A 19,359-nucleotide genomic window follows, 5' to 3' on the forward strand; every position below is an offset into this window, starting at 1 on the left:
TACGGGTAGGGAGTATGTTACGCTTAAATTTTCTTATCCTGCCTTAAAACATCGGATCTCCTCCAGGGCTATTGTGTCCCGTTCTCTCTTCCCGCTGGAGTCACTAGAGCGCCTAGGGACATGTCATGCCTGGCAATGGCCAGAGCTTCTTCCACCAGGGGAGGGCTGGTGCTGCTCTGCAGGCAAACAGGAGGCCCGTGAGGGCGGGTCCAGGCTGGAAAGGTAGCGTTGTGCGGCTCACTGCACCTGACAACGAGAGGACAGGCTGGTGCGCCCGACAGAAACCCAGTGGGCTCCTGCTGTACACTCGTCCCGAGACAGGGGTTTCTGGGGAAAGAGGAGGGCCTTGTGTCCGTCATTTCATACAACTCTGGTCTGGAGACCATCAATAAGAGTAAATAAGAAAATTGCTGCTCACACAGGAATGATGAATCAGCCATACACAGACTGAGCACTGACTGTATACCCACTGTCACACAATGAGAGAACAGGCTGACAGTGTAGGTCCCTGGACTCTCCCTCAGCACCTCATATCCCCACAGACCAAGGCGGAGCCTGCAGAGCACAGAGTGGGCGCCGACTGGATATGTGCAGCCTACACCTGTACTGCAGCCTCTCCAAAGTACAGGTGTGCCACTCTACTCTAGGGGCGCAGGAAAGCAGTTGCAATGGAAAAAAATTTGGAGACCGTCCACAGTTAGCTTTCTTGGTTCATCAAAATTTTATTAACAAAACCAGAGTGGGGGAGGCAAAGGTGCGGAGACTCCGCAAGCCCTCCCAGGCACAGAGAACAGAGAGACAGAAGAACAGACAAGGATGTGAGGAAGTTCTGAGGCCCTGTGGTAAGGGCAAACAGGCGGTCAAACGGTGCACGGGCACAGGCAGAAACTCAGGGACCGTGGGAGGAACATGAATGGCAGACCAGACAAATGGGGGCTCCGGGGCCGCTCCCGCCCGCGCTGCAGGGCGGGAGGGCACCTGGACCGCTGGGGCTCAGCGGTCGGCGCTGGAGCGCAGGTCGGTCGTGAGCGGGTCGTGCTGGATGGTTTGGTGCAGCATCAGGGCCAGTAAGCCCGCCCGGTTGGTCATGGCAGTGCGGACATTGCGCTCTTGCTCAAACAGCTCGTCCAGCTTGTACCACTGCCGGGGGAGCAGGGGGAGCCGTGACAAGGGGATCCCCGAGCCACCCCCCCTCCCCCCGCATCCGCCGCCGAGACCTACCACACGCACGCGCTCCAGGTCCACCTCGGCACGCCGCAGCTTCTCCCAGCAGTAGTGGCGGTTGCACTGGCGCTTGGGCAGGCGGCAGAACTCACCCGTGAGCTCAAAGACGTCACGTACAAGGGGGCACCCGCATACCTCGTCAGCTGGCACCTGCGGGGAGACCGGGGTGGGCGTGAGTGCGGAGCGGCGAGGCCAGGAGGAGGACAGGAGTGGGGGCCGGGGGGTGGGAAGGAAAGGCGAGGTGGGGGGAGTAGGAGGGGATGCAACAGGGAAAGGAGAGGCACGGAGGGCGAGGAGGCAGGGCAAGTGGGGGCTGTGGAAGTGGGCCGGCAGGAAGAAGGGAAGCGGGAGAGGGAGGAAGGAAGTGTGGCCCGGGGGGAAGGGAGGAGGACAGAATGGGGAAAGCTGAGGGAAAAGCTTACTTTGGGGTCCCGTGAGTGCTCGGGGCACAGCACCTGGAGCCGCTTGCAGTATGTCTTGCTCTGAGGATTGTAGACGTCGCAGAAGAGTCGTGTGGCCCTGGGGGTGTGGAGCAGAGAAGGTAGCAGAGGAAGCGGAGGGTGGCACCCAGGCCCGGCCCCGCTAACCCCTGCAGTGCCCACACTCACCCCTCGATGCGGGTCGGGTACATGGACCCAAAGGACGTCTGGCTTTCGTACTGGAGGGGTGAGCACAAACGGAGGGACTGTGGATGTGCGCCGCGTGCCCTCGCGAGACGGCACCCCCGCCCCCAGGGACCCAGGGATGTCCCCACACCGTCCACCCCCTCAGGCCGACACCCTGACCTTGGCGTAACAGCGCTCCATGTGGCGCAAGGCAACACGTGGGTTGATGGGGTGCCCGCAGGAGACACAGAAGATCTGCAGGTCCGTGTCATCGCTGTCACCCTCATTGCTCTGCACGGGGTAGAGGAGACGATGAGGCCAGGCGGGAGCAGGTACTGGGCCCTGCGCCGCTGCTGCACCCGTGCCCGCTCACCTCCTCGTCCTCGCGCACAGCCTGCTGTTTGGCCCGCAGGATAATGGCCTCGAGCTCGTGGAATCGGCGCTCCATTTCCTGAAGGCGGGTGCGGGCGCTCTGCTGCTCCCGGCGGATGCGTTCGAGCAGCTTCTTGCCGTGCTCCTCAGCAATGCAGGGGCTCTGCTGCCACTGCTGGATGCGCTGGGGGAGGATCTCGTAGATGCGGCTGCAGGGAGGCAGTGAATTGGGTGAGCAGAGAAGAAGGCAAGGCAGTAAGGTGAGCAATGTGATCCAAGGGCGCAGAGCAGATGGGTGACTCAGTGGTGAAAGGTAAGGAACCAGGTGACTGAAGGGCAGATGGCTGGGCGGACAGACAGACGGATGCGGGAGCAGGTGGATGGCCCGGTGGGTGCTGGGTGACTGAATGGTGACTGACCGGCAGACACACAGGGGGCTCTGGCCATGCCCCACCCTGTACTCCCTGAATCCCCTGAACCCTCCAGCAATGACTCACTTGGCTGCCAACTTCATGCCGCAGTCATCTGAGCAATACTTGGAGCCGGGCTGGGCAGCGCGCACACAGCCAGGGCCCAGGCACTGCGGCAGCAACGCAGGGTCCTTGGCGTCAGTGCGCTCCGGGTGTTTCCATTTGTCCTTGTGCTTCTGCTTCTGCCGATGCCGCTTGTATCTTTCTTCCTTCTGTGGGACAAGATGGGCCAGGGCAGGGCGCAGCTGAAGTCAGCCCCGCACCCGTTTCCCCCTGCACCCCAGCCCTTCAGCCCCTGACCTTCGCGCTCCCTCCCCACACCCACTGCACCCTCTCGGTCACCTTCTTCTCAGACTTCTTCTCCCGACGCTTCACATGCTTCACTTTCACCGCCCTCTTCCGCAGCGCAGGGTCCAGGAACGGGGACTCCTCCGTGTCACTCATCCAGGGCTGCAAGTGAGGCACACGCTGATTCGCCTGCTCCACTCGTGACTTCCCTACCACCTGCTCGGTCCCCACGTCAGTATTCCATACCCTCTGCCTCCTCTCTCCTCATCATGGACACTCTCTGCTTCTGCAACCACTACCCTTCCACATGGGACACTCTGTCTGCTCACCAGGCCATGGTCATCAAAGGCTCCTGCACAGAAGTCCTGGTACAGGTCAGGGTCCAGTGGGAGGTCCTCGTCCGAGAGTGGCTCGGGTGTAGCCGTAGCCTCAGGCAGCTCCTTGACTGCTGCTGCTGCCACTGCCCCCTCGTCCTCGCGGATACGCCCCAGCTTCTGCGACGGCTGTGGCTGCTGCTGGGTGGGCAGTGGCCGGCGAGGCCTTGGCAGGGACTCTGAGGGCATCACCGGCGAGAGCTGCAGGGCAGAATCTCAGGACTGGCCCTGACCGCCCTGCCCGCAGGCCCCGCCCGCCCTGGGGGGCTGGACTCACCGAGGAAGGGAAGTACTTGTACGATTCCTGTGCCGGCAGGAGGAAGGCCCAGGTCAGCCCCAGGTGGATGGAGGGGACCCTGCCCTAGCCCTTCCCACAAGTGCCCGACTCCACCAACGAGCCCCGCCTCGCCTCCCTAGACACACCAGCACCCCCCGCCCCCCATCGCCAGGACATGCTCGGCCCTGCTCCAGCTGCGCTGACACGTCTGACCACCTAGGAACGCCTGGCCCTACCCCGTGCATCTGGGGTTGCGGACTCCCCTGCTAGCCCAGCACATCTGGTCACGACTCACTCGTCTGAACCAGCCAGGTCCCTCCCCACCTGTCCGTATGCGATTAGGCTCCACCTCACCCGGCCCACCCATCCTAGCCTCAATCAGCTCTTCCCAGACATCCTGGCCCCCCACCTGACCCTGCCCAGCTCTGCCCATGCTCACCCGGGCCCGAAGCTGGCACTGACGCAGCCGGCACTTCTGCCGGATCTTGTTGGGGCCCCCAAACTTCTTCATGTCTCGGCAGAAGTCACAGTGGCCACAGTCTTCCGTGCGCCGGCAGGCCTCACACTCACCACACATACGGGCTGACCGTTTGATCTGCTGCTGCTGCTGGTGATGCTAGCAAGAGGCGCCCGCAACACAGCTCAGGAACCGAGCAGGGCCTGAGATGGGATCACCTCCCCTAACCCAGCCATCGCGGCCACTCACCTGGCTGGGTGTGGCCACCAGGGGCTGTGGAGAGGATTTGTGGGGCGAAGCAGAGCCCCGAGCAAGCATGGCCCCAACCCCTGTCCCTGACCCCGCCCGGCGCTGCAGGTCCAGATCCGGGGCAGGTCTCTTGCGCCCTCCACCCTCATCCCGGGGCTCACTGCCGTCTCGCTCAGTGCTGTCCCGCTCCCGTGACTTCTTGTGCCGATAGCGGATCTCCAGCTTGGGGTCCTTCTCTGCGGGGCAGAGGGTGGAGCCAGCGTGGGTTGGCACCGGGGGATGTGGATGGCACCTGAACTCTTTCTTCCTTTTCTCTCCTCTTCGGTCCCACCAGCCTGCTCTGTCTCCCTACTCCAGGGCAGAGCTGTCCCTGCCGGTGGAGCTTTCTATCACAGCTCACGATGGAGCCTCCATTCCGGCTTAGCACTGACCAACAATCACTCTGCCCACAGACGCAGATCACTACCCCCCGTGAACCACCCTCCCATTAAGGCTTCTCCTTCTCCTCCCTGGCAGCCCCAGCTGCCTGCCCTGTCCACTCCGGCCCCTCACCTCGGCACTCCCGGCAGTACCACTCCCGGATGGCCTTGGCCATCTTCTCAGTGATCCGGATGCAGTCCCCATGAAACCACTCGTTGCAGTTGTCACAGCCGCTGCGGAGGATGGGGCGAGTGAGGGAGATGCGAGGGGCCAGACCCATCGGCCTCTCCCCACCCGGCCAGGTGTCCATCCCGCCCACCGCTCCGCGGCTCACATCATGAAGCAGTTGATGTCTGGTTTGCGGCAGATGCAGTAGATGGGCGCGTTTTCCCCGTTCTCTGACTTGCTGTCCTCCCCGGCATCTGGAGGCTCTGGGTCTGAAGCGTCCGCCTCCTGTGGGAGCCCCCAACATGGCTCCTTAGAGAACCCCCATCATGATGCCTCATCCCTCCAGTACAGCTCTATCACGGCTCACCACAGACCTCAACAGTCTGCCAATAGACTTCCCACCATGGCTCCTCATAAATCTCCCCACCATAGTCCCCACAGACCACCCCCCCTCACTCACCGCTGACACCCCCTTAGCCTGCTTATAAACCCCTATCACTCTGCCTCTGAACTTCCAATCGCTTACCCCACTGACACCCCATCATTCTATTCACCCACTGAGCCAGCTGCTGCCCGTTACAGACACTGCATCGCTCACCACATTTTGTCCTCGTCATGGCATCTCACAGACCCCCATCACCGGGTCTCAAGACAGCACGGTTCCCCTCAGTTCCTCCGTTACTAACCTCACAGACAACCCCGCCCCCCTAGATCCCCCGATACAGACTCATCACGGCTCACTCCAGACTGCCCAATACAACACTTCGCAAACCCCTCATCACTCCGCACAAAGAACCCCCCATTCGGACCCCCAAGAAACTACCACTAAACTTCCATTACGAACTCGCATAATGGCTCATCACATAACTCTCAGACGGTTCACACACGAGTAAAAAAACCTGACCAGCAGACCCCCATCATTCTAAGGCTCGACAGTCCCCCGCCCCATTCTGCCCACTGACTCCCGTTATGGTTCGCCACAAACCCCCATGCGTCTGCCGATGGACACCACCATTTCCAGCCCCACTGACCTCTACCGCCGACTCCCTCCTGGGACCTCGTACTCACCATCTCTCCGCTCCCAGCGCACCCCTTCTCGAACCCCGCCAGCGACCCGCGAGCCTACACAGTCCCTCAGCGTCGTCCCCGGCCGTTGCAAAAGCGCCCACCAGCACTTCCGGTTTTCGTCGCGCCTCCCAGGCACTACTGCGCAGGCCCAGTGCGTCGGCTCCGCGACAAACAAGTCGGTCGCCCGCCTAGAGCTCCGACAGTCTCTCAGGCGCCGCCATCTTGACTACTGAGACCGTACGGCGGCGAGTCCATACATTCTCAGGAAACATGGCCACGCCTGTATTTCTGGACGCCTCCATCTTGGAGTCTGATTCCGTAAGATGGCGTAGTCCGTACGTTCACTGGCAACACATGGCAGCGTGCTAATCGGCTTCCGAGAGGGCGCCGCCATCTTGGCGGTCGATTCCGGCGCCAGCAGCTGGTACTGCCTAGATGTTCACAGGGAAAGGGGCCCGCTTTAGGAACACTACCTGGATTAAGTCGCTCTCATATCACCGTAAAATCATTTTTCCCTTCTGCAGGTACTAATCGGCGCCGGCATACTGTGTGCCTTACGCTGGGAAGGAAAGCAGTCCCTTTGTCATATGCCTCCCACATTACCTCTGATTGAAGAAATCTTTGTATATTGGGGGCTGGGGAAGTCAGTCAGGCTTATACCTGATGTGGCCTGAACTTTATGTAAACTGGAACAGCCTGACTTACGGTCTGTCAAATATATGTTGTACATTTGTTTTAACCATTACAGTAAAGCATGCCCACTCTGACAATAGGGGGAAATGCTTCCCTTCCTATGACACCGATGCTAGTATTCCTTGGAAGATAAAGTTCCCGTCCCAGATGCCAAGGTCATGCTCACTCACTGTGTATCTGATAATTTGTAACTATACATCTCCGTTGAAACCTTGAAGGAATGTACCTCTGTCATGTCTGATATATGTTCTTTGTTCTGACACGGTATAAAACTGCTGAAATGGGCTTCCCTGGTGGCGCAGTGGTTGAGAGTACGCCTGCCGATGCAGGGGACACGGGTTCGTGTCCCGGTCCGGGAGGATCCCACATGCCGCGGAGCGGCTGGGCCCATGAGCCAAGGCCGCTGGGCCTGCACGTCCGGAGCCTGTGCTCCGCAACGGGAGAGGCCCGCGTACCGCAAAAAAAAAAAAAAAAAAAAACTGCTGAAAACCATGCTTCTCTGGAGTGTTTTCTTCCTCGGTGGAGGCTGCACTCCTGGGCCAGTCCTCATCTTGGAGCAAATAAAACTCTCTTATATTCTTTAATGTAGATTGTTTATTGATATCTGTGTTGCTACCTCCCACCACTCTTTCCAGCTGTCACACTCCTTAGCCAGGCCTCGCAAGATGATTCAACCTCTGGGCCTCTACAGCAGCATTCATCCATCAGAATTAGTCCAGAGCAACAATCGATGGCCATAAATGTTGGTGACCTGACCATCTCTGGTGAGAATGGTTGGACCAAAGTAGACTTTGAAATCAGGGACCACCAGCTTCACCAAGTCTTCCTCTGACCACACAATGGGTCTGTCACTTGGGGTGCTTAGCCAATGAACACACCAAGAACTTTCAATTAAAGCAGAAGCATTTATTACTTGTTTATTACTAGCAACAAGTAAGGAGACAGGGAGATAGCTCTCAAAGCACTGTGTCAAAAAAAAAAAAAAAAAAGGGACTTGCCTGCTGGTAAGACTCTGCGCTTCAAATGCAGGGCCCATGGGTTCTATCCCTGGTTGGGGAAATAGGATCCCACATGCCACACAGTGTGGCAAAAAAAAAAAAAAAAAAAAAAAAAAAAAAAAATCACTGTGTCGCTGGGGAGTTTTAAGCCTGGGGAAGGCATGATCATGATAATGAGGCAAAGGTTACTCTAGGTTGCCCAAAACTGCAAGTAAGTAGGTGCTTGGTTACTTTTTCTCACTGTGGTATCTTGTTGACTGGAATGCACTGTAACCTTTTTGGAACATCTGGTGTCTGCAGCTTTCTGCAAATTAATGGCTAGTTTCTGCAAAACAAAGCACACTTTGGTTTAACCCCATCTCATCCCTACTGTTGCCTAGCTGACACCCACCACTACCGGAGCATAGATTTCCTCAATTCCTGGTGATGTCCCCGTTGGTTCTCTTATTTCATATGTATTTAGTATTCTCTCCTATAAAGTTAATTTTTAAATTTTTTAAAAAATTATGTTATGTATAATCAAAAATCTGTACAGATCAGAGAGCTAGACATCTCTTCAGGGTAATGTTCTAACCTGGGCAACCATGAAAATCAAGTGGGGTACAAAACGTCAGTACACCTGCCCCCCTCCACACACACACTGGATACGGAAGTTGTGGTCATTATAAATGTCCACATGTCCACGTTCAAAGTCAAAATGACTTTCTTTCAGGTTGAGGAGAAGGGTCTGGGGAAAATGAAAATTTTTACCCTTGGCTGAGAGTTTTTCTGGCTTTCTTGGCTCTGGACATAGTAGCAACTTTTTTGCTATTCGTGGTTTAGACTTGATTTTATTTTCACCTTTCCTAAACATTTTTACTCATGGTCTCTTCCACACTGTCACAGACACCAAGACACAGAGGCTACAACATGGGTTCTGTGACCTCCTCCCCAAAGGGGTTTTTAACCCACTAAACAGAGACCTTCAGATACAGCATGAGACTTGCCTCATTTTTATTTATTAATGTAGAATTAATCTTAATTGGATTGTAACTTATTTTAATTAATATAATTTAATTTTTAGTTTAGTTTTTCATTTAATGTATTAAATTAACTTTAGTATAGTTGAATATGTGTTGGTAAGGTACTTAGATAAATTTATTTTATTACCATCAATTAATGAATTTTATATAATTCACTTTTAATTTTATTACAGTTTGATGTAGGAAAATAAGTTTAAGGCAATATAGTTCAAGTTTAACTGAAATTTAGTTACTCAAATTAAATTTAATTTAACATAATTGAATTTGGATTTATTAAATTTAATTTGGTTTAAAACAATTTAATATTAATTTAATGTATTAAATTCAATGTCTTGTGTATTTTTAATTTCAATTTAATTTTGGTTTAATTTAGTATATTACATTTTATTTCATATGGTTTAATTTAGTTCATTTAATTTTACATATTTAAATTTTAATTCAAATTCACCTTAATTCATTAAACTAAAATTTTATTATGTAATTAATTACACTGAGTTAACTAAATTTATAGTCAATTACTATATTTTTGAAATATAATTTATTAAATTAAATATGATTTATTTAATTAAGAAAAAACAGTGACAAAACATAAATTACCCAAATCATGAACGCAAAAGAGCCATCACTACAGATCCTACAGATATTGACTAGAGAATATTATTCACACATTTATACTGACTTAATGTAATATATTTGACTGCTTAGATGAAATGGACAAATTCCTTGTCTTTAGTAAGACAATTTACCAAAATAACACATGAGGAAATAGAAACTTTGAGTAGCCATATAGATACAAAATTATTTGAGTTTCTGATTAAAAACCATCCCACAAAGAAAACTCCAAGTCCAGATTACTTCACTAGTAAATTCTGTCAAATATGTAAGGAGGAAAAATATAGCAATCCTAAATAAAGTCGTTCAGAAAATAGAGTAGGAAGGAATACTCCCCAATTCCTTTTAGGAGTCATTTCCCTAATACCAAACTAGACAAAGACATTACAAGAAAAGAAAATGATAGACCAATATACCCCATGAATATAGATGCTGCAAAATTTGAGGAACAGCCTCCAAGAGACCATCTTTACTTCTCACATCATGGCAGAGTTTAAGGGCCTCCAAGACCATGCTTACTTCTGACACCAATTGCAAGTCTGGGGGTCCCCAACTAATTTGCTAGAAGGACTTACAGAACTCACTGAAAGTTGTTATATCCACTGTTACCACAGGAAGAAGATACAGATTAAAATCAGTCATAGGACAGAGTGCGGGAGGGCTCCAAATGCAGAGCTTCCAGTTATCCTCTCCATGAGGAATCATGGACAGGGTTAGCTGCTTCCAGGGACGATGTATGACAATATGCATGGAGAACTGTCTACCAGGGAAGCTCACCTGAGCCTTGGTGTCCAGAATCTTTATTGGGGTTCCATTACATAGGCACTGTTGACTGCCCGTGTGCCTGATCTCAGTTTTTAGCCCCTCAGGAGGTCAAGCTGATACCATGTGACCTGAAGTCCTCACCCTAAATCACACTGTTAGACTTATGGCCAGCCACAACCCTAAATCACATTGACTGTCGAGTGACTAAAGGTCCGCAGGCAAACAAAGAGACTCCTGTGAGGAACAGCATTGACAGGCTTCGTTAGATATTACCACCTTAAGCCAAGGAGGGCAAAGGGCAGACCTCTCTCTGGCCAAGGTTAAATTCTTTACTACATAGGTGAAAAAGTCATTAACAAAATATAAGAAAATTGAATCCAGCAATTTATAAAAATGATAACACACCATGAGCAACTGTATTTATGCCATGAATGATCCCAGGAATGCAAGATTGGTTTAAGATTTGAAGTCTCTTGGAGGGATAGTTATACCACGGCACCCTGTTTACCTTCTACATCTCCATACAGGCCACGTAAGCAAAGCTTAACTGCAGTGTAAATGAGTCTTGGTAGAATGCCCTGCATTCCCCCAAACCAAGGGAGACAAGCAGCCTTAACAGAAATCGCCAAAAGACCATTTTTCATCCACCTTCTCAGCTGCAGTCGACTTCAAGACTTCATTTCACCTCCTCTTTGGATATGGCTGCAGGTTATAGAAGCCCTTGGCTTAAGTTTAGAGCTGACTCTTCAGTGAAAGAATGACCACCGTTCTAATTACCCATTCTATGGCTCCTCTGTTTTAATGTTTTCCATGGGACTAGGGATGCAGGAAATTGATATCATGATGCTTGTGCTTTTGCTAACTGCAATGAACTGTCTGAATGTATTTGGGCTTGTTGTGTCCTAACCAACTGAGTCTATGGAAGCATGGTAAGCAACTGAACAGCTATAGTAGTGATTCATGGAACCTCATTAACCGCCACACTAGTGCTTAAGGAACGCTTGTCCACTTGACAGTTTGGGGCAGTGAACACTAAGACTCCCTGGGATCCAGTAACAAATGCTCTTGCCTAAGTGGTGGGTGATGGGGGATTAAGTGTCCCCCATTGTCCAACCTGTTAATGAATGTTTACAGACTGGGCAGCAAGAAGTAGGATTGAAAGAAGTCACCTGACTGGTGCTTTGGTGGTTGTTCACTCACCTCCAGTGCAAGAGAAGAAAGCAATGTCATCAGGATAATGGGAGAGCAGACCCTGCTGCCTAGGTCAAAAGGCAGTGTAGGCTATGGGTAGTGAATTAGGGGATTGAAAAACTGAAAATAAATAATGTCTGCAATGAGGATATAGAGCTTCGGGTAGACTAAAAATGTTATGAGTTTGTATGCTTAGCGTGAGCGGGCAGCTGCAAGAAGCTTCAAGTATACGCACAGCCTTGCTTACTGGTGCTGAGCTACTCTCTCCCTCCCTGATCTCTGCTTTACTCTGACCTTAGCTGCTTTAAAAGGAAAAATGTCAAGTAAACTGGGGAATTCCGGGTAGAGGAAGGACTCAAATTTTTACTGAGTTGGATTTGTTGGATACAGGTGCCCAAGTCATCATCCTACCATGGTGGATGGGGGTGGGTGGTGGTTGAGGCACAGGGGTAGCTGATTGTACCAAGGCCTGCAGGACTAAGCTGTGGCATGTGAGGAGGAAGAAAGAGCAAGCCTCGGAACCCAGGTGCTCTCCAGACACTGGGAGATACGCAGGGGTGGAGGACGCATCCAGTGGGCGAGGAGCCAAAGCATAAAAAGGCTCCCCAGTTGCTCCAGCCAAGCTCTACAGCCTAGCCTCCACCACCCTCCAGCAATCCTCAGGCTCTCAGCCAGAATGTAACATGATCTCCTGATAGAATTTGGGCGAAACTTACAGTGAAAAGGGGAAAAAAAATTAAAGTTACCATATAGGTGAGGGCCCTGGGACAATTAATCTACTGTTGCTATAGCTTCCTCTGCCAAATACATAATAAAATTGATGTGTTATATGCTTTAACTATAAATGCTCATAAACTTCCAGGAAACATTCCCCCCTTTGGGGTAGAGCTAAAGGTAGAGAAGTATTATGGGACAAATTCCCCTGCCGTTGGCACCAGTGCAAGGTCAGGGTATAGCACAAGTGCTTCTATCCCGATTCCAAAGCTTTCTCTTAATAGATGATAACCTGTTGTTTGGCAAATCAAAGTCTCAGTGTCAAGAAAGTCTCACTTTTGGGCTTCTCTGGTGGCGCAGTGGTTGAGAGCCCGCCTGCCGATGCAGGGGACACGGGCTCGTGCCCCGGTCCGGGAGGCTCCCGCGTGCCGCGGAGCGGCTGGGCCCGTGAGCCATGGCCGCTGAACCTGCGCGTCCGGATCCTGTGCTCCGCAACGGGAGAGGCCAAAATAGCGAGAGGCCTGCGTACCGCAAAAAAAAAGAAAAGAAAAGAAAAGAAAGTCTCACTTTTGCATGAAAACCTGGCAACTATGCTACAGCTGCTGTTAAAGCTGTCAGCTATGTAGAATCAAAAGCAGATGTCGTCACTGTGATCCATGAGAAGAACTCAAAAGGCATTTTCATAGTTGCAACCAGTACTTCCCTTCAGGAACCCGTTTTGTTTTGCTTTGTTTACTGATTCTTGGGCTGTTTGGTCTGCCACTTAAGAGTACAGACTGGCAGAGTAAGACACTCTTCTCTGGGGCCATGAACAAACTGCAGCTGCTAATCAGACCTTCTGGTCACTCATGTAGATGCTCACAGTAAGGAATTATTCTCTGATGAGATTGACTGTAATCAAGCTGCTGATCAAACTGCACTGCTCAGATCACCACCAGACACTGCAGTGCACCCACCATCTGGGATGGGCACAAAGAAAAAGACTTTGGCCCCATCTGCTCCTGATGGATTGACTACATAGAACTCTTGACCCGCTTTTAGGGATACCAAGGATGACCCACCACTCCTGACACTTTTCAGCTTACAGTGAGATTCCAGTCTAATCAGCCAACTCTAGCCATACCATTTGGCCCAAGAATTAATTGGAACCCTCATACATTGGTGGGAGTGTAATATGGTGCAGCTGCTTTGGAAAAGATTTTAGCAGTTCCTTCAAAAGTTCAACATAGAACTACCATTTGATCTGGCAATTCCACTCATCCAAGATAATTAAAAATGTACGTCCAGGGCTTCCCTGGTGGCGCAGTGGTTGAGAGTCCGCCTGCCGATGCAGGGGACGCGGGTTCGCGTCCCAGTCCGGGAGGATCCCACATGCCGCGGAGCGGCTGGGCCCGTGGGCCATGGCCGCTGAGCCTGCGCGTCCGGAGCCTGTGCTCCGCAACGGGAGAGACCACAACAGTGAGAGGCCTGCGTACCGCAAAAAAAAAAAAAAAAATGTACGTCCATACAAAAACTTGTAGATAAATGTTCATAGCAACAAATAACCAAAAAGTGGGAACAATCGAAATGTCCATCAACTGATGAATAGACAAACAAAATGTATTATAGCTCTACAATGTAATATTATACCATTACATAAAAGAATGAAGTACTCATACACCATGTTATCAATACGACATGCATGAACCTTGAAAGCATTGCTAAATAAAAGAAGCAAACACAAATGGTCACATATTGTGTGATTCCATTTATATGAAATGTCCAGAATAGGCAAATCTATAGAGACATAAAGTAAACATCTTTGTTTTGTTGCCAGTCTTGAGGGAAAGAAAGTATTCAGTATTTTCCTATTAAGTATGATGTTAGCCGTGGGTTTTTTTGTAGATGCCTTTTATCAGGTTGAGGAAGTTCCCTACTATTCCTAATGTGTTGAGTGCTTTGTTTTTGAATCATGAAGGGCTGTTGAATTTTGTCAAATGCTTTTCTGTGTCTATTGAGAAGATTAATATTCTATAAGTATTGATTTATAAAGATTAATTTTTTATGTTAAGCCATGCTTGCATTCCTGGGATACAACCCACTTGATCATTGTGTATGATCTTTTTTATATGTTGCTGGATTTGATTTGCCAGTAATTTATTGAGGATATTGTGTTTTATATTCATAAGAAATCTTGATCTATAGCTTTATTTTCTTGTGATATTTTTGTCTGGTTTTGGTGCCAGAGTAATACTAGCCTCTTTTGATAAGTTGGAACTGTTACCTCCTCTTGTATTTTTTTTTTGAAGCGTTTGTGAAGAATTGACATTACTTAATCCTTAAACATTTGGTAGAATTCACCAGTGGAGTCATGTGGACTGGGCTATTCTTTGTGAGAAGTTTTAAAAATTACTAAGTTTCTTTGCTTGTTATAGGTCTACTCAGATTTTCTATTTCTGTTATAGTCATTTTTGGTAGTTTGTGTCTTTCTAGGAATTTGTCTATTTCAACTGAATTATCTAATTTATTGGCAATGATTTATACTATTTTTTAAAATAATCATTTACTTCCGTAACATTGCTATTTCGCTTCTGATTTTAGTAATTTGAATCACTTTTCTCTTGGTCATTCTAGCTAATTTGTCATTAAAGATATCTTTTCATGGGAATTCCCTGGCAGTCCAGTGGTTAGGACCCCATGCTCTCACTGCCAAGGGCCTGGGTGCAATCCCTGGTTGGGGAACTAAGATCCCACAAGCCGTGTGGTGAAAAAAAAAAACAACAAATCTTTTCAAAGACCTAGCTCTTTGATTTTGCATCTTTATTAACTTACACTTTAATCTTTATTATCCTTCCTTCTGATCACTATGGGTTTAATTTGCTTTCCTTTTTCGATTTATTTTAATCTGAAAATCTACATTTTTGATTTGAGTGTAATGGACTCTAAAAAGAAAAACTATATAAGTGGGCAATCAAAACTCAGTTTCCAGTAAAGAACACAATAAGATAGGCAGTAATGTGGAGTTTCTAGGAAGCATGCCTCCAGTTTGATAGAATGCTCAGCCTCATGGTTGGGTAGGGGAATAAAAGACCCAAGCTGGCTCTAAGAGACCCAAACCACATGATTAACTCACTCTTCATTTACTTTCCATGCTTACCCCTGGGAAACTGGGCTACCGGAATTTAACCGTGGCAAATAAGAGCAAGGTGTGGGTGAGGACTCAGATCTGGTGCTTCCTTTACCAGTTGGCTATGTTGTCCGAATGTGAGCAGTTGTGGGTATTGTTGACAATGATCATGCTTACGAAAGCTCTAATTTTACCATTGGCAACAAATGCCATCAACTGTTTTATTTGAAGTGATGGTCTCACTATTGTAGATTGTTTATTGATTATTTGCCTCTGACAGTTTTGAAAGCAGGAAGTGTGAGTCCGCCAACTTGTTATTCTTTTAAAATATTGTTTTGGCTATTCTGAGTTCCTTAAATTTCCATACAAATTTTATGATCAGCTTGTTTAATTTTTCAAAGAAGTGAGCTGGGATTTTGATAGGGGTTGTGTTGAATCTGTAGATCAATTTGGGGCAGTACTATCATAGTAACAATATTAAGTTTTTCCATCTAGAAACATGGGATGTCATTCTTTCCCCTTAACGTGAGCCCTGACTTTAGGTCCAGCTGGGCTAGTCTGGGCCCAGGAATTGGAGGCAGCTGGACAACTTTCTAGGGTCTAGGGCCCAGGTCATTAACTCCCTTCTTTCCCCTTTCCCTTCCCATGTCCAGCTCCCTGCCCCCCAACTCCTCAATTGCCAGGGTTGCCAAGTAGGCAGTGTCAGGCCTTTCACCCCCCTGTGCCCCAGAAAGCCAAAACGTTATCTTTACATCTTCAGAGCCCCTGGTACGTCAACCGCCGCCACACTGGCAGGATGTCAGAAATTGCAGCGACCCGTGAGGAGTGCTTCAAGGTTCGGCGTCCTGGTTGCCCCGGGCTACCAGCTCCAAGAGGAAGGTGTGTGGCGCTGTGTCTGCGTCTGGCCGGAAATGGGCAGCGTGACCATGGGAACCTAGAACGCCGAGACCAGGTACTTCCTCTTGGCTCGAGGCTTCGAGATTCTTTCCTCCACCTCTCTGGATATTTTCGGGGTTCTGCCCGGAAGGCAAACCATGTTCTAGTACGTCTTTCCCCTTGGCAAAGTCGAAGGTCTAAATACAACTCCAATTTATACAACTAATTGTATCTTATAATAGGTATAAAGGTTTGGTTAGATCGCACCTGGTACCAGGAGTGCACAGTTCGGGCTTTCTTAGCACGTCGGGAAGATTTGTGTTATTTTGTTGTTTATTGTACTGGCTTAAAATGGGGGTGGGCGGGCAGGAGTGCCCCTCCCGGATCAGGCGGAGGAGAGCGAAGGTCGTGGTAGCATCCCTTCCCCGCCTCCCACAGCAGCCGCGGCTCCGCCCCCCGCCGGGTCCCCTCCGCTCCCTGCGGGTGCCTCGGCTTTGGCATCGGCGGGAGGGGCCCCAACCGGAGACCTCGGGCACTCCAAGAGCTCCACAACCCGCCAGGGAGCCCCGGAAGTCGAGTCCCGCGTGAGGTCCGTCCGCCCTCTGCAGGTTTGTCCAACGTCTGAAACCGCTCCTGGGAGGATGGGTCTTCATATTGGAAATCCTGCATCCCCCGGCGATCAGCGCGTACCTGGAGCTGGAGGGGCCTCGGCTCAGCGACAGGAGGCCCGGGCTGTGCCCGAGCCCGGCACTCTCCTGGGGAGACTCTTCCAGACACTACCCACCGGCAGGGTAGCTCTCAGCCGAGCCCCGGGGACCGGGTGGAGGCCGGGCGTCTTCCTGGCCGGGTCTGCAGCCGGCCGCCGGGCGCCCTTCACTCTTAACGGAGAAACCCATGTCGACATAACGGAGAGTTTAACTGAGCTACTACTCCTGGGTATTGCTGCCTCCTCATCCATTTTGTTTGGCCAAGTGGTTTGCAGGGACCTTAAACTGACACTAGCCCCCTCATGCAAGCGCACACCCTCCATGGCAGCCACAGAGTCACAGGCAAACAGAAGTTCCTGGTATGCCTTCCCCAACAGCTCTTTTGATCAACAGTCTCCCCCGCTTCCCAGCGCCTGTATGCCTTATGCACCCCTTAGATAGAACTCCTGCGGCTTACCAAAATTCTGGTTTGAATTGACCTATCGGATCCTAGCCTGGGAAGCCCAAAGCACTCCACCCAGGGACCCTAGCAAGGGCATGTGCCCCCGTGTCCTGCCTTCTTGCACTCTGCCTTGACCTGACAGCTGCTGTAGAGATGAAGTGTACTTTCTCCAGGACCTGTGAGTAATAAACTTCTCTAATTATTCTTGTGGTCCTGTTGTCACCAACCTGCACCCTGTGCCTCACTTAACAAATGTTAATTTAACAAAGTCACAAGACAGTGCCACTCTCACCCCCCTCAAGGACTCACCCCTCTGCCGCTGCCTAGGGAGAGCCAGATCACAGAGCCCTGGCCCAACCAGTTCAGATCCGGCGACAGGCGGCATGAAGAGCATGTGGCTTGGGAACTGGGTTGACCTCAGTAAGCCAGGAAGTGCATCACTGGTCCCTGGGGACCGTGACACAAGGAGAAGCAGGAGTCAGAAAACCTGCATCACTGGCTGGCTGGAGTTTGCAGCCCATCAGGGATAGGTGTCACCTGGACAGGGGACGTGAGGCTGCTTCCTTGGGTATCTGACTGCGTTTGTCAGCCTCCATCCTCCCTACCTTCTGTGGGCCATGAGTACTAGGATAGAAAGAGGAATCTCATCAGCAGTGGGAGATCTGCTGGAGGCCGCTGTGTGATAATTGTTATTCTCTCCCAGGCACCACCTTTCACGCCACAACTGAATTAAAAGTTACTATCACCACTTGCCAGATTGTCTTTTTTTTCTAGTATTGTGATATGACTTTGTTTCCCTCCTGTGTCCCCGACTGACCCTTTTCTTCTCTTGATGATTTAGGAAGATAAAACAAATGTTTGCAAGTTTCAGAATGTTTATGGTAGGCTACCATGTTATGTCTCTGCTTTGCGCTGTTTTAAAAAGTGTAATTGTCCCAACATTCTTTTGATCTCAAGCATAACAGGGAATTGTGTGAAAACAAAACAAAGAACAAAAAAAAAATTCTTGTAATTTCTTTGAAATAGTTTGGAACAGTTTTTACTGTTTTATCTTAATATAGATAGTGTTTTTGTTTGCATTTCAAAAAACAAATGTAGCTATAAAACATTGTATTGTTTATTCTTAAATGTATTATGTAATCTTTATGAATTTACAATATATGTGCTTATATTTGCTCATTAAATAAAGGATTTTTTGAAAAATCATTTGTAATACTACAAAGAAGAATGGCAAATACAAAGGTTACTGTTTTCATTTCATAAATATTTTCCTTTGATCTGACAAAAACGGGAGAGGAGGGAAGTCACTGACTTTTTTTCTACCATTATAGTATTTTAAGATTAGTTACAACTCTTCCTTGATAAGGTAACTGTTTTTAATCTCAGCATTGTACAAGCAACTTCTTCAATCCATCAGGAAGAATCTTTGGGCCAGACCCTTCCTTTTAGGGTGTTTGGAACTCCTTTGTTGCAACATGTTAATAATTATACTATTTATAATTTCATCTTTACCAAAATGTCATATAAAAGGAAACTTTTTACATGGGCCTGTTTCACCTGGATTAATACTTTTGAAATCCATCCAAGTTGTTGCATGTATCAATAGTTCCTTCTTTTTAATTGTGTTAGTATTCTTTGTATGAATGTACCATATTTTATCTATCTACTGAAAGGCATTTAGGTTGTTTTCAGGTTTTGGTGGTTATGAATAAACTTGCTATAAATATTTGCATACAATTTTTTATGTGAACATAAATTTTCATTTTTCTTGAGTAAATACCTACTTGGGATTGTAGGGTGATTTGGTAAGTTTTTTAAAACTGCCAACTTTTCCAGAGTGGCTGTACCAGTCTCATGAGCAATGTATTTTATTTATCTCATTGTTTTTTGGAAAACATCTTTATTAAGATATAATTCACATGTCATAAAATTTACCTGTTTACAGTGTACAATTCAATGTTTTTTTTGTATATTCACAGTTGTACAACGATTACCAAAATCAATTTAGAACATTTTCATCACCTCAAAAAAGGAACTCTGTACCCATTAACAGACATTCCCCACTTCCCTTCAACCTCTCCATCCCTAAGCACGCACTAATTTACTTTTTGTTTCTATAGATTTGCTTAGACTGGACATTTCATATTAATGGAATTATACAATATGTAGACTTTTGTGACTGGTTTCTTAGCAAAATTTCAAGGTTCATTCATGTGGTAGCATGTATTAGTACTTCATTCCTTTTTATAGCCAAATAATAT

General features: G+C 48.8%; 1 protein-coding gene across 2 annotated transcripts; it reads right to left on the reverse strand.

Moving 5' to 3' along the window:
• Positions 1–703: 703 nt before the first annotated feature.
• LOC132436284 (CXXC-type zinc finger protein 1) lies at positions 704–6,180 on the reverse strand. Of its 2 annotated transcripts, XM_060029072.1 has the most exons (15): positions 5,973–6,178; positions 5,071–5,189; positions 4,869–4,969; positions 4,317–4,552; positions 4,050–4,226; positions 3,611–3,637; positions 3,289–3,534; positions 3,014–3,121; positions 2,699–2,883; positions 2,203–2,410; positions 2,010–2,120; positions 1,833–1,882; positions 1,647–1,743; positions 1,222–1,374; positions 704–1,140 (listed from the first exon to the last, which is right to left on the reverse strand). In XM_060029072.1, the coding sequence occupies exons 1-15, from the start codon at positions 5,973–5,975 to the stop codon at positions 994–996; spliced, it is 1,968 nt and encodes a 655-aa protein (XP_059885055.1). In that variant the 5' UTR covers positions 5,976–6,178; the 3' UTR covers positions 704–993. The 2 variants fall into 2 exon arrangements, with proteins under 2 accessions (XP_059885055.1, XP_059885056.1); XM_060029073.1 differs by lacking the exon at positions 3,611–3,637 and having other exon boundaries at positions 5,973–6,180.
• Positions 6,181–19,359: the final 13,179 nt, after the last annotated feature.

This window comes from Delphinus delphis, chromosome 13 (assembly GCF_949987515.2).
Source record: "Delphinus delphis chromosome 13, mDelDel1.2, whole genome shotgun sequence".
In the NCBI taxonomy this organism is placed as follows: Eukaryota; Metazoa; Chordata; class Mammalia; order Artiodactyla; family Delphinidae; genus Delphinus; species Delphinus delphis.